The sequence below is a fragment of the Pan paniscus genome, chromosome 7, assembly GCF_029289425.2.
Source record: "Pan paniscus chromosome 7, NHGRI_mPanPan1-v2.0_pri, whole genome shotgun sequence".
Classification (NCBI taxonomy): Eukaryota; Metazoa; Chordata; class Mammalia; order Primates; family Hominidae; genus Pan; species Pan paniscus.
Window position 1 is genome coordinate 49,695,594 of NC_073256.2, and position 15,214 is coordinate 49,710,807.

General features: G+C 35.7%; 1 protein-coding gene across 3 annotated transcripts in view; it reads left to right on the forward strand.

The window, feature by feature from the left end:
* WRN (WRN RecQ like helicase) overlaps nucleotides 1–15,214 on the forward strand; it is a 151,650-nt gene that overhangs the window by 82,661 nt on the left and 53,775 nt on the right. For all 3 annotated transcript variants that reach the window (XM_003830758.5, XM_034965923.3, XM_034965924.3), the window contains 5 exons: nucleotides 135–309; nucleotides 4,019–4,200; nucleotides 8,289–8,390; nucleotides 8,675–8,767; nucleotides 15,033–15,174. In XM_003830758.5, coding sequence (XP_003830806.3) covers nucleotides 135–309; nucleotides 4,019–4,200; nucleotides 8,289–8,390; nucleotides 8,675–8,767; nucleotides 15,033–15,174 — 694 coding nt within the window. The remainder of the gene's footprint in view (nucleotides 1–134; nucleotides 310–4,018; nucleotides 4,201–8,288; nucleotides 8,391–8,674; nucleotides 8,768–15,032; nucleotides 15,175–15,214) is intronic.

Sequence of the window (15,214 nt, forward strand, 5' to 3'; positions counted from 1 at the left end):
ATTTTTGATAGGCTTTCTTCCTTTAGTCTTTTCTTTAGAAGGTAGAAAGGAAGAATTAAATAAGATAAAACCAAACGGGTCTGAAGCATGTATAAAGTATATATGTTTGCTCTTTTGTTCTTCTTTTTCTTTAGTTCCCACTGGGAATTTGAAGGTCCAACAATCATCTACTGTCCTTCTAGAAAAATGACACAACAAGTTACAGGTGAACTTAGGAAACTGAATCTATCCTGTGGAACATACCATGCGGGCATGAGTTTTAACACAAGGAAAGACATTCATCATAGGTTTGTAAGAGATGAAATTCAGGTATGAGGATCAATCATCATTGCTCTCCGTTGCTCATAGTGGAAGTGGATATTTCTCAAATGTTTATTTACCAGATCTTTATTGAATACTTTCTTTGTGTTGAACATAAAGCAGTCCCTCTGATAAATGTGGGAGAACAAACTTGCAGATTAGTATAAATAGCAATCTGTACCTAGTGCTTAGGTGCACAGAGGAGGGAGGAATAGCTCTGTCAAGGTAGTTGTGTAATGGGGGTGGTCCATCCAGGAAAATTCAATTAGAGTCCAAACATGTAAATAGAAGTTTTTCAAGTATGCCAGGCCAGTAGGTGATGAGGGGAAAGGAATTGGTTATAGAATTCCAGGAAGAAGGACTAGCAAGTGCAAAGACACTTTGATATGAGAACACATACTGGGTTCAGGAAATGTGACTGGTATGGAATGGTTGGAGGGAAAGACAATGTGGGGTAGGAATGGCACAAAGTATGGACAAAGAGGCAGGGTGGAACTGTTAGAGACTTGAGAGAACAGTTGAATGGGTCGGTTGGCCAGGTTATAGATGGCTTTAAAACTTGCAAAGAAGCAGTCTGGGCTTGGTATCATATACCTGTTAGTTTTCACTGACTACTTTAGCCTTAGAATTTTTAGTTTAGATACAATTTTCTGTAATAGGTAAAACGGATTAAAGTAGAATAACTCTGGCTGAAGTTAATGTGAGGGAAAAGGAGGTACAAGAGTCTCTAGACCTTGAAGACACTCCCTGTTGGGGTCTTATAATCCTTGGAGTGCCGCAGAATCATTTGAAAACCATCTTGATGTACTACTCTGTGTTTTTAAACAAGATAATAGGATTATAGAAACATTAGACTGGCAGCAATAAGTTGGATTGATTTGAAGAAGAGAAACTGAAGAAGGGAAAGGGTATCGATGCAGCTATTGTGAAATTCTATAGTTGAGATTCCTGACCTGATTGGACTGGCTCAGTGGGTGTCATAGAGGATTTATTTGGGAGGATTTAAGTTCAAGGCACATGAGTAGGTTTAAGTCAACAACTTGACACTGTCAACATGAAATCCACACTGTAACTATAAGTCCGAGGAAGAGCCCTCTCCTGAAGTTAGGAATTTAACTTCAGCTCTCGCATTTTCTGTCCCACTGGTCATCCATTTCTTCTCTATCCATCTCTTTTTCTGATATCTAGTTGTTATCAGTGTTGTTGAAAAGCTTAAGTATGATTCATATTCACTGTCTATAAAGTTCACTACACATAGTCATGGTGTAATGCATACCCGCCTGAAAGCATCTAGTCTCTCTTTTCCTTCTTTCCAAAGATAAGAATACCATTCACAGCTGTTTAGAATAGAAATTTTATCCAAATTCTTCAGTGTTTATATTTTTGTTCTGTTATTTCAGTGTCTTGAATATTGTCAAATGACATTTATTAGCTACTACTGGTACTACTGAATCTTAATAATCAATCTTCAAGCCATTAACTGACCAATGGTTTCTTCTATCTTAATGTATTAGTAATTATTCATTTAGAGTAAAACATCTCCCAGAACATGAAAGAATACAAACTTTATTCATGTTACGTTGTGACAGGAGACTTTGCTGGATGCGCCTGATTTTCCTGCCAATTCACAGCTTCATTAAAACAGTAATGCTTTGAAATATGGCTTAGGAAACTTCACAATGATCATTAATTACACCTAATTTCTGGAAGAGTATATGCATGTATGTGTTGCGGTATTCTCCCTTGCTGTGGCAGGATGTCACAAATTTTTATCCACATTACGAAAATTTAAAAATTGATATGGTTTTTTCTCCCTACATTGATATCAGATATTCTGTTTTATCTGACAGCTGGCCCAATGTACTCCTACTCTGCCATTATAAAGAATTCAAAAGCTTCATATTTGCATTGAAAGTTCTCAAACACTTTGTAAAGATGATGAAAGTATGTTTCATCATCTATGTAGAATAGTCAGGTGTTCTTGCAATTGATTACTTGCTACCGAGAATTGAATACCTACTGAGTGCATAATGTATAGAATTCTAGATATTCACTTTGGTGTGTTTTTACAGTTGTTATATACCTTAGTGTGGCTCTAAAAGTGGAGGTGACAGCTGTAGCTCTTAATGTCTTACACTGAGTGATGTTTAGAATCTTAAATTTTCTTTTATAATTTTAGAAAAAAATATACTTTTCTTTCTTATTTTTATAACCAGATCCAAACACATTTGCATGTAGATAGGCATTTTTAGTCTTGAATATTCATTTTTACTTTTAATTCTCACTTTTATTAGTTTCGTATCTTTTTGTATTTCATTTCCCCTTTCAAGATGCCTTGAGTCCTTTCTTTTTAGGAATGATGTTGTGAATAAATTATTTGATAAAATGTCTTCACACCTGAGAGTTTATAAGGATAGTTTGAAAATCATGTCTGTAAAATAGGTTGATCTCACCTAAAAATAATACCATATAATTAAAATTAAAATTATTATTGTGTTGCTTATTGACTCTTACATATATCAAAAAATTGCTGAGTCTTATTCAGCCAGAGCTTTTACTTAGTATGATATTCATTCCTATATTTACTTTTTTCTCACCTTTCTCATACTTTCTTTTACTTACTCAGCATTTTCCTCCTTTCCTCCCTCCTTTCTTTTCTTCTTTCCTTCTTTTCTCTTCCTTTCGTATTCCTGGTCCATCTTAGCATGTAATTTTTCTTTATGAAATGGCATGCAGATAGGTCTACTGTTCTTACAGTAAAAAACTTCAAGGCCTCATGTCTTTCCCACTTCTGTTTCCCATTCACAACCTTTTTAGCTGATTCTTTTGGTACTTTACCACTATATCTTGCCATAGTTTACGTACCTGGCTCCTACTTAATTTTTTGTTTATTTGTGTATTAGTCGTAGGCATTATTTATCGACTCTTCTCTCTGAAAGATGAAAGGTTAGCTCTCTTTCACATTCTTAACTGCCCTTTTTTCTTACCTTGTCCATGTATTTCTAACCCCCTTTCCTCCTAATATGTTTATGTCATAATTTTGGCTAGATTAGTGTATACGATTTACATAATTAGTACTCTGTAAATGCTTTTTATGATCTCTGAGCCATGTAGTATATTATGGCTATTTTTCTTTCTTATCTATTTGTATTTTTATTGTTATTACCTAAAAAAAAATTTTCTATGTCTTATCGCTAATTCTTCCCTAAAATTTCCCACAATTGTGTAAACTTACCTCAGTATATTCATAGATATGAGACATTCTATCAATTTTACCCTCTTAAAGATGCAGAGATAATGCATTATGTTTCATCCCACCATCTTTAATGAGAAGCTTCCATCTTAGATTAATATTAGAGAATGCTAAAATACTCTGCAATCAGGTAAGGACACTTGAAACTTCATTATAATGCAAAAGTTTTCTTTAACACAATAAATATTTTGAGCCCCTTTTGTGTCTTGTATTCATAGGAGTTCAGATAGACCACTTTATTTACTATTTTTTATAGAGAGTGAACAGAAATCCCATTTCTAGTCACCAGTCCTTAATCTGTAAATCAGGCAGATAATCTGTAAATGATTGGTTGAAATCACATTGAATTCCACTTTGTGCCAGGGACTTAAGTTAACAAACAAATTATTCTTACAAAAAGGTATAAATATAAGGTTTTCATTCTGCTAAATATGTTTGTCAAACTGTGTTGTGATTTGTTCTCAGTGTGTCATAGCTACCATAGCTTTTGGAATGGGCATTAATAAAGCTGACATTCGCCAAGTCATTCATTACGGTGCTCCTAAGGACATGGAATCATATTATCAGGAGATTGGTAGAGCTGGTCGTGATGGACTTCAAAGTTCTTGTCACATCCTCTGGGCTCCTGCAGACATTAACTTAAATAGGTAAAAAAAATTTATGGTTTTTACTCTTGCAGATTTCTTTCTTTCTTTCCATATAAACCTCAAAAGTGTTTGAGGCTATTTCCAGTATCCCAAGTAATTTGTGAGTGCATTTAAAGTAAAAAAAAAAAAAAGAAAAAGAAAACCTCCCCAAATCCAGAGGACATGTAAGAAGAACATTTGTGGTAAGAGTTGCCACTTGGAGATGAGCTAATTTCAGCATGCCTTAGTTAGTGTGAGGAATTAACTAAATCAGGACATACTTGGGCCTGTCACAGAGATCCTATGGAATACTTTCCTACCATTGTGCATTAATGAACAGGTTCTTTTCCTCTCCTCAGATCCTGTCAAGTTGCGATGTCTTCAGCCATAGTTACTTCAACTACCACTGATTTTGTTACTGATTCTTTCTTCCCATGCTACAGTGGTGATTATTCCAGAGGATTTCTCTCAGTCCCTATTTGACTCTTGTTACTATTTGTTTTCTTGGTTAGTTCCATGAGACCATGCCAGTTCTCCTTGACTGTGTATGAATCATTGTGTTGCACTGTACTGACAGACTGCCGTAAGTCAATATTAAGTGTTCAGTATCTAAGTGCAGGAGAACCTTTCTACTTAAGTACTCAACAAGTAGTTTGTTGGCACTTAAGTTCTATGAGATTTTTTGTTGTAAAGGAAAACATTATCTTGCAAAGATTTTGGGGCAGCATTTACCAATACTTTGTTCCTTCATCCGTAGGAAAAAGAATCTCAGGAGAAAAACCTATACATGGTAACCAATGGGGCTGCCAAGCTGATGAAGTATTTTCAGAGTACACCTTTGTGTAGCTGAATAAATTGAGATCTTGAATGGACATATTAGCTCATTTTAGTAAAATGATAAGAGAGTGCCTCCCACTACAGTTTTTGTTTTTATGCATCATTAAACAATGTGTTTTTGATTCTCCACTGTGTTCCATGAACTATGCTGTGTGTGGGAGATATAGTAGTAAAGAAAAGCAAAGTACCTGCTTCCATAGAATTCAGTATAATGGGAATGGTAATTCTTTAGAGAATCACATAACTATGGATACATAGGCTTCATTTTACTGTTCTCCTTTTGTGTTTGAAAATGTCAACAATCAAAATTTTGTAAAAAAGGAATCATGCAACATATTTAAAATTATAACTGTGTTAAGTGTAATGAAGGGAAATTGCACTGAGTAGTAAGAATATATAATGGTGTGTGGTATTTCCCAAGTTAAAAAGGTCAGATAAGGCTTCCTTGTGGAAGTGATAGTTCAAATCTGAAAGAAGAATAGGAATTAATTAGGTAAAAATGTTTGATGCAAATTTTAAGATTTTCCTTCTGAGTAGTCAGTAGCTTTTCCTTCTTAACATAGAAGATGACAAAACCATCCTTTTTTTGTACATAACAATTCTTGTTTTCCTTTAGACAGTTGTATCTGTCAAGCTTCTTATGATCTAATTTAAATAATTGGGATAGAACACAGCTGTACATGTTACTATTAAATATGGAATATATCAAACATAAGTTGATTCCTACCAGTTCTGATTTTATTTGTGTATTTTGTTAAAGGTACTGAGGACATTAATATCCAGTTTTATATTGTGCATTTGAAGGTTCATCAATAAATACAATTCTTGTTTCTCTGGGTCTTAAAAGATATTTTAAATGGTTATCTCATTAAGATTTAACAGGAAATAACAGTGATTCAAATAAAACAGTGGTGCCAGAAACCCATACTTGAATTTTGGGTACAGACAGGTTACCCTTTGCATCAATCCTGAGGAAACTAAAACTATAGGATTAATCAGGATAAAAAAGAATTGAGCAAGGATTCAGGAGGGATCTGTATCATCCTGGTGACAACCCTCTTCTAGAAAAAACTAGAAAGTCTAAGAATAAATGAAGTTGCTGGTTCTCACCTGGAAAGGTCAGTTACTCACAAAATTTTTAGAGTCTATCTTATGCCATAATTCTATCACTGAGAGAAGAAACTTGTCCAGTCATCATGTAATCTTCATGTAAATTTATGTTTTTAATTGCAGAATTCATACCACAGGCAAAGTCCCAATGTCTGCATTTGCTGTTACCTTAAATAGTCAAACCCCAAAGTTATTGTAATCTTTTTTTAACAGAGAATAATTTGCAGAATAATCTCGGTCCAGTAGATCTTTCAGTGGATCCAAATGATTTCCATGAATGGTTTAGAATTTTTTTAATTTTCAAATTGTTTTTATTCTGTGGAATACTGGACTTATTTTTGTAGTCCCAAAAGAAAAATAAATATTTATTTATTTGCCGTTAAGAGTTGTAGTTTTGTTTTCTCAAATTTGTCCTGACACTGACGAGATTAGTTAAATGTAGGTCATCTGAACCAAATACAAGGAAGGAAGGACCCAGTTCTGAAGAGTGTGGGCGTTTCTTTTCTTGTTTTTTTTTTTTTTTCTATAGGAGGGGAACGAGGTGAACTAAACAAACAAACCAAATAAAGCAAAAAAGAACTGATTTTTATCCCTTGAGGTAGAAAGAATGAGATTACAGTGGACCCCCTTGTCTGCATTTTCACTTTCTATGTTTTAGTTACTCACAACCACGTCCAAAATGTTAAATAGAAAATTCCAGAAATAAACAATTCATAAATTTTAAATCAGTGGTGGCTTTGAGTACTGTAATGAAATTTTGTGCCATCCCACTCAGTCGGCCTCGACTTCCCTTAGAATCATCCCTTTGTCCGGTGCATTCATATTGTATTTACTCCCTGTCTGTTAGTCACTTGTTGCAGTATCGCAGTGCTTGTGTTCAAGTAACACTTATTTTACTTAAGAATGACCCCAAAGCACAAGAGTACTGTGCCTAATTTATAAATTAAACTTTTTCATAGGTATATACATATAGGAAAAAACATAATACATACAGGATTTGGTTGGTACTATTCTGCGGCTTCAGGCATCCACTGGACGTCTTGGAATGTATCCCTTGTGGATAAGGAGGAACTGTATATGGTTAACCTAGGAGCTAGAGTCAACAGTTGGAAGAGACTTTGGGGATAATTACATGGAAGGGCATGCTGGGTGGTCGTTTCAGATGACAAGAATGTTTTTGAATAACGGATCATTTGTGTCTTCAGACTTTCCAGAACTCCTTGAGAATTATGCAGAGGTATTTAATCAGTCAGAAGGTTGAATAGTCAAATTATTAGTGAGTGAAGTCTATTTTGATGAGGATTTTACTAATGCTGTCCCTTAGATATTATAAGTAAATCGTTGTTTTCTTTTGAAATATCTGAAACCTAGTTAACATGGACTTTTATTTGTTCTTGCAAAGATATGCAAAGCTATTTGGGAGATTGTCATCATCTGATATTTGATATTCATGGGCTTTCTTCACAGAAGACTAGAAATTAACAGAGTCACGATGAATTATGGCTGCATTGACTTTAAAAAACAAACACCTCTTTAATGTTATTTAACAATTTTGAATAAATTTGATATGGCAAACAAATCAGTTATAATCGATTGAGAAAGGAACTTAATTCTAATACTTGACTGGTGTCCCATAATAACCCATAATACTAAGAGACAGTTTTGGAGGGCAAGAAGTCCTGAAGAGCTGATAGAGATAAAGGTTCAAATTTGAGCTTCTTTCAGTGTTCCTTACGTCAATGCTTTTAGTTTCTCATACAAAATAAAATAAAGAATGACCTTTTTACTGGGAAAAGGTAAAAAGTAATAAATTGTAGAAGCATTGTTTGAAGCCAAAAAGTGTGTGACATGTAAATTGAAATGAAAAACCTTAGAGTTTTTGATACTTTTTCAAAGCAGCTAAAGAATTGATACTTGGACACAGGAAGAATTTTTTTTCAAAAGCAATTTTTATAAAATCAGAAAAATGTTTACCTCTTGTTGGGGGCATTGACTGGAAAGGAATACAACAGAACTTTCTGAGATGCTAGAAATGTTTTTTTATCTTGATGGGGTGTGGGTTTTGTAGATAATGAAAAATAAACAGTAAAAAATAAGTAAAAAAAAAGTAAGAAAGTTGCCAATACAGTTTTACATATTCCTGTGATGTTTTTAATCGACAGGCACCTTCTTACTGAGATACGTAATGAGAAGTTTCGATTATACAAATTAAAGATGACGGCAAAGATGGAAAAATATCTTCATTCTAGCAGATGTAGGAGACAGTATGTATTATTTATTTTATGCCAATAGTATGGATTTATGGATGATGCTCTTTTAAGACAACAATTTGGCTAAATAATTATCAGTATTTTGAAAAAATATTTTGTTGCTGTTACATGTGTGCTGAATTTTTAAGGCTAACTTCTTTGTGTCTGAGTAAACTGAAGTCAAATAATGAAGTCCCAAGTGAATCAATTAATGATGATTTTACCTCATTATTTTCAGGAATGAACTTAACATATACGTTTCTGTTCTTTTATTTAATTTAAAATTTTGTCTTGGGTAGAATCATCTTGTCTCATTTTGAGGACAAACAAGTACAAAAAGCCTCCTTGGGAATTATGGGAACTGAAAAATGCTGTGATAATTGCAGGTCCAGGTAAAGATTTCTTATTATAGATGGACATTCTAAAAGTCTTTCTTTCTCTTCCTTTTCATGTTTAACTGAATTTTTGTTGAATGATAAGTATTTCAGTTTTTTAAACAAAACAATGAATGTGTTTAGATATAAGAGAAAGCAAACAATATTAAAGTATTTTGCTTAAAAAATAGATAAAGCAATAAAATGGTAGCCCTAAATCTAAACATATCGTTATATTAAATGTAAATGATCTAAAATATTATTTAAAGGTGTAAATTGTAAGAATTGGTTTAAAAACATGACCCTGTTCTGTACGTTGTCCACAAGAAATCCACTGTAATTATATAGATAGGTTTAAAAAAGAATGAAACATTACATTCCATGAAAACATTAATCAAAAGGAAGTTGGAGTTACTTTAATATCAGACAATGGACACTTTGGAGCAAAGAATATTATCAGGATAAAGAAGGATATTATATGATGTAAAAGAATCATTTCACCAATGTATCAGTCAGGGTTCACCAGAGAAACAGGACCATTGATATTATGGATATATATATATATGGGTAGGGAAAGGAAGAACAAATATGGGGAGAGAGGGATGAGGCAACTGATTTTGAAGAATTAGCTCATAAAATTGTGGGGGTTGGCAAGTCTGAAATTTATAGAGCAGGTCAATAGGCTGGAAACTCAGGCAAGAGGTGATATTGCAGTCTTGAGGCAGAATTTCTTCTCTAGCAAACCTAGTTTTTGCCCTTTAGTCCTGCCACTGAGTGGATGAGGCCCACCCACATTATTGACAGTAATCTCCTTTACTTAAAGTCAACTGATTATAAATGTTAATCACGTCTACAAAATATTTTACAGCAACATCTAGATTAGTGTTTGACCAAACAACTGAGCATCATAGGCTAGCCAAGTTGATGCATAATATTAATCATCACAACCAAGAAGACATCATCCTAGAGATATATATATATATATATATATATACACACACACACATATGTTCTACCAAACATTTAGAAGACAAAATAATACCAATTCTATAGCATGATTCCATTTATATAATAGTCTTTGAAACATAAAACTATACTAGAGGGATGAAGAAAAGATCAGTGGTTATTAGAGATTGGGGGAGGGAGAAGGTATGATTCCAAAGGATAGTACAAGGCAGTATTTTGGAGTGATAGATTTATCGTGCCCTGATTGTGATGGGAGTTAGATGAATCTATGGATATCTTAAAATGTGTAGAACTTTACACATACATACAACCAATTTGCCTATGTTAATTGAAAAAATAAAATAAAAACAAATTATTTACCTGGTGGGTTAGCTACATACCTAAGTTCAATAGCTGCGTTACTGTAAGACAAAAGAAGCATTATTAGGGATGGAGTTGTTCTCTGTGTAATGACAAATACTTCCTTCACTAAGAAGACAGAATTGTTTTATGCACCTTTAAAAAAAAACAAAAACAAAAAAAACACAACCAACAAACAGTAACTTGCCTGGTGCGGTGGCTCACACTTGTAGTATTAGCACTTTGGGAGGCTGAGGTGGGAGGATCACTTGAGACCAGGATTTTTAAGACCACTCTGGGCAAAAAACCGAGACTGTGTCTCTACAAAAATAAAAAATAAATAAATAAAAAAAATTAGCTAGGCATAGCATTATGTGCCTCTAGTCCCAGCTACTCTGGAGGCTGAGGTGGAAAGATCGCTTGAGCCTGGAAGGTTGAGACTGCAGTTGCAGTGAGCCATGATGGCACCACTACACTCCAGGCTGGGCATCAGAGTAAGACTGTCTCACATAAAAAAAATAATAATGATGATAAAAACTAGTCTGGGCATGGTGGCTCACACCTGTAGTCCCAGCCCTTTGGAAGGCCGAGGCAAGAGAATTGCTTGAACCCAAGACTTTGAGAACAGCCTGGGCAACATAGCAAGACCCCATCTCTATTTAAAAAAAAACCAAACTTAAAAATCCAGCAAATACATAAAGCACAAAGCCGACAGAAGAGGTGGAGAAATCAACAAATCCACCATCAAAGTGGGAGAATTTGATATAATTTTAAGTTATTGGTAGGGTAAACAATCCAAAAATTAGTACACTGTAGAAAATTTGGTCAACATAGTAATAAGTTTGCTTATTACTATTTATCAGTATACATAGTATACTGATTTATCAGATACATAGTATACTGATTTATCAGATACATAGTATATGGAGCCCTAGACCAAGCAACTATAGCAGTGTATCTCAAGTATTTTTACTTCATGACCCACATAGCAAATGATATGTGTATATAACACACTGGACTAATTGTCAGAGTTCAGTTTCTGTCCAAAACCCTAAGATCTGGAGTGATTAACCTTTCAGCACTCTTAGAACTCACTTGTTTGTAGCACACGGATTGAGAAGCACTGAAAGACTTCACTCCTCAAACATACATGGAATATTTCTAAAAACTATGTATTGGGCCGGGTGCAGTGGCTCATGCCTGTAATCCCAGCACTTTGGGAGGCCGAGGCGGGTGGATCCTGAGGTCAGGAGATCGAGACCATCCTGGCTAACATGATGAAACCCCGTCTCTACTAAAAATACAAAAAATTAGCCGGATGTGGTGGCGAGTGCCTGTAGTCCCAGCTACTCGGGAGGCTGAGGCAGGAGAATGGTGTGAACCCAGGAGGCGGAGCTTGCAGTGAGCCGAGATAGCGCCGCTGCACTCCAGCCTGGGCAACAGAGCGAGACTCTGTCTCAAAAAAAACCAACCAACTGAACAAACAAAAAAACTAAAAAAAAAAAACAAAAAAAAACTATGTATTAGAGCATGGGTTGGCAAACTATGACCTGTAGACCAAATCTGCATGCTGTTTTATTTTTTTTATTTTTTTTATTTTTTTGACATAGGGTCACTACAGGCTGTCACACAGGCTGGAGAGCAGTGGTATGATCATAGCTCGCTGTAACCTCAAATTCCTGGGCTCGAGCAATTCTCTTGCCTCACCTCAGCTTCCCAAGTAGCTACAGGCATGCACTACCAGGCCCAGTTAATTAAAAAAATCTTTTTTTTGGTAGAGACAGTCTCAGTATGTTGCCCAGGCTGGTTTTCAAACTCCTTGCCTCAATCAGTCCTCCTACTTCAGCCTCCTAAAGTGCTGGGATTATAGGCATGAGCCATCACACTTGACTAATGCTTTTGTAAATAAAGTTTTCTCAGAACACAGCCATGCCTTTTGTTTATGTGTTATGTAGGGCTGCCTGAGTTAAGTAGTTGGCTACAAAGCCTATCATGGCCTATAAAGCCTGAAATACTTACTATCTGGTCCTTTATAGAAAGTGTTTTCTGACCCTGTACTAGACTAGCTTGTCTCAAAATTCTTCAATGAATTTGGAAGTTTTCTCACCACATTTTCTGACCATAATGCACTTGAGTTAGAAGTAAATAAGCGGATAAACAACAAAATCCTCATGCATTTGGAAATTAAAAATAACACGTAAATAATTCATATTCAAAGAAAAAATCAAACTGGAAATTAAAAATAATTTTAAACCTACAGATAACTACATTAATATGCATTAACATTTTTAGAACTTAGGGATAGTTACAATGATATACATTAAAACTGGTAAGAGGCTGGGTGCGTTGGCTTACGCCTGTAATCCCAGCACTTTGGGAGGCCGAGGCTGGGGGATCACGAGGTCAAGAGATTGAAACCATCCTGGCCAACGTGGTGAAACCCCGTCTCTACTAAAAATACAAAAATTAGCTGGACATGGTGGCACGCGCCTGTAGTCCCAGCTACTTGGGAGGCTGAGGCAGGAGAATCGCTTGAACCTGGGAGGCGGAGGTTGCCGTGAGCTGAGATTGGGCCACTGCACTCCAGCCTGGCGACAGAGCGACACTCTTGTCTCAAAAAAAAAAAACAAAAAACAAACAAACAAAAAAAGGGCCCAGTGGCTCACACCTGTCATTCTAGCTCTTTGGGAGACTGAGGAGAGAGGATCAGTTGAGGCCAGGGTTCAAGACCAGTCTGGGCAACATAACGAGACCGCATCTCTACAAAATTTTAACAACAACAACAAAAAAACTGGTAAGAGGCAACATTGAATAGTACTTTGTGGGAGTTTGTTAGCTTGAAATACTCATAATAGAAAAGAAAATTAATCAGCTAAGCATCTCATTAAAGAGATTAGGAGAATAAACCTAAGCATAGTTTTTTTCCCCCAAACATTATTATATCTGGAATATTGAATGCATTCTTATTGCTATTTCAAAGATACTTACTCTAAGGAAAGCAATTGAATTAGGTAGTTGAACTCTATAGTAGATTTTCTTTAATGAGTCCTTTTGTTCTCAACCTACTTAAATAATTCTCATTTGAATTTATGATAGTTTCAGATCTACCCAAAGGGTGACTTAGGAATTTAACTTCTAAATCTATTTAAATGAAAGGTTTATAATCTTTGTGTCATATTTTACAGTCGTTAGCGTTTAACAATTTATAGCATAGGATTTGGGTTTTTTTTTTTCATTTTAAAGAAGAAGTTTATTTAAACAAGACACTTGACTAAGGGAAGACTATCTTGGAGTTATTATTACTAGAGTAATTTATTTCTACTTAAAGACAGATTGCCCCACAAGTAACAGCTACATAAAAACAGTTGTAAAATTGTCCTTGGTTTTACAATGATAAATGAAAAACATTAAAATTCTCTAATTGAACAAGGTATGCAAGGATTTTTATATTGTTTTTTGCTAAAACCATGACAGCAAAATAACATCCTGGAGTATAAAGATAAGAGCTGAATGAGCAGGCCACTAGGGGACAAAGGGAGTCTTTTCACAGAACCAATGCTTCTTTTGCCCACCCCATCTCCATCGAAGTCAATCTAAACATATTATTGGCCATTTAGTTAAAGAAAGAAAGAAAAGAAAAGCAATATGCTTGTGGACATACACCAGTTACTTTATGTGCAATAAACGAGTAGGAAGGGGAAGGTGAAAGAATAGAGAAAACTATGTAGTCAGGATGTGGTGGAACCAAATTGCAACTTTCTTTTTTTTTTTTTTTTTTTTTGAGACAGAGTTTTGCTCTTGTCACCCAGGCTGGAGTGTAGTGGTGGCCCAATCTTGGCTCACTGCAACCTCCGCCTCTCAGATTCAAGCCATTCTCCTGCCTCAGCCTTCTGAGTAGCTGGGATTACAGGTGCATGCCACCATGCCTGACTAATTTTTGTATTTTTAGTAGAGATGGGTTTTCACCATGTTGGCCAGGCTGGTCTTGAATGCCTGACTTCAAGTGATCCACCCGCCTCAGCCTCCCAAAGTGCTGGGATTACAGGCGTGAGCCACCGCGCCTGGCCAAATTGTAGCTTTCTAATTGAGACTGTCTTCTTGGTCTGGAAGAGCAGAGTTCTGCAGTAAAATAACAGGTCCCCCTTTTAGTAGACATCTCCATGTCTGCTGCTGGAACACATCAGTTTTGTCTTAAGCCTCACTTCCAAATGTGCAGATGTGTCTGGTTCATTGATTGGCTGCCTGTCAAATTGAAACCTGATCTGCCTCATTGGCAAACCGTGTCCCTTACAATAGGCTTTCATTGGTTTACTAAGCGGTGTGGTGCGTGGCTGTTCATCTTAAACTGCACCACAGTTTAAGATGAACCTTCAAATGAACATTATCCTTGTTCTCAGTCTTGACTTTCCTTGGGCTTTTTGTGGACCCTGGTGAGTGTGGCAGTCTCCTCAGCTGCTGCTTCACAAAAGAGGTACCAGGTCTGCCCCGAATGAGTGAGCCCCTAAACAGGACCAGGAGTGGCAGAAGAAAGAGGCAGCAACTGAGATGTGTTTTTTCTAAGCTGAAAGGCTTTTTTTTTTTTTTTTTTTTTGCAACACACCTTTAACACTAAAGTCCAATATTTATATAATTGGTCAAGTAAGTGGAGCTGTTCTAGCTATAAATATGGCAACTCTGCTTGCTCGTCCTATTATTAACATTATTCCTTTCTGTGGTCTGAGGTGCCTCCCATGAAACTTGCTTCTAGGGCACTAGGATTGAGAACCATCAGCGTAACACATCTGTTACGCTACAATAGTTTATTTTCATATTTTAGCTACTTTACATACTCGGGTATAATGAACTTTATTCATAGCTTCTGAAGCAGTTGGCACATTTGAGATATTTTTTACTTGGCTAATTGTTATGCTAAATCTTTTGATTTCTAAAGATACATGCCTTTGCTAAGCTTTCTTCAAATGTTATTATTTTTATTTAGATTGGATCATTGCTATTCCATGGATGACTCAGAGGATACATCCTGGGACTTTGGTCCACAAGCATTTAAGCTTTTGTCTGCTGTGGACATCTTAGGCGAAAAATTTGGAATTGGGCTTCCAATTTTATTTCTCCGAGGATCTGTAAGTATATCTGTGAATTCCCTTCATAGATCTTCTTTTA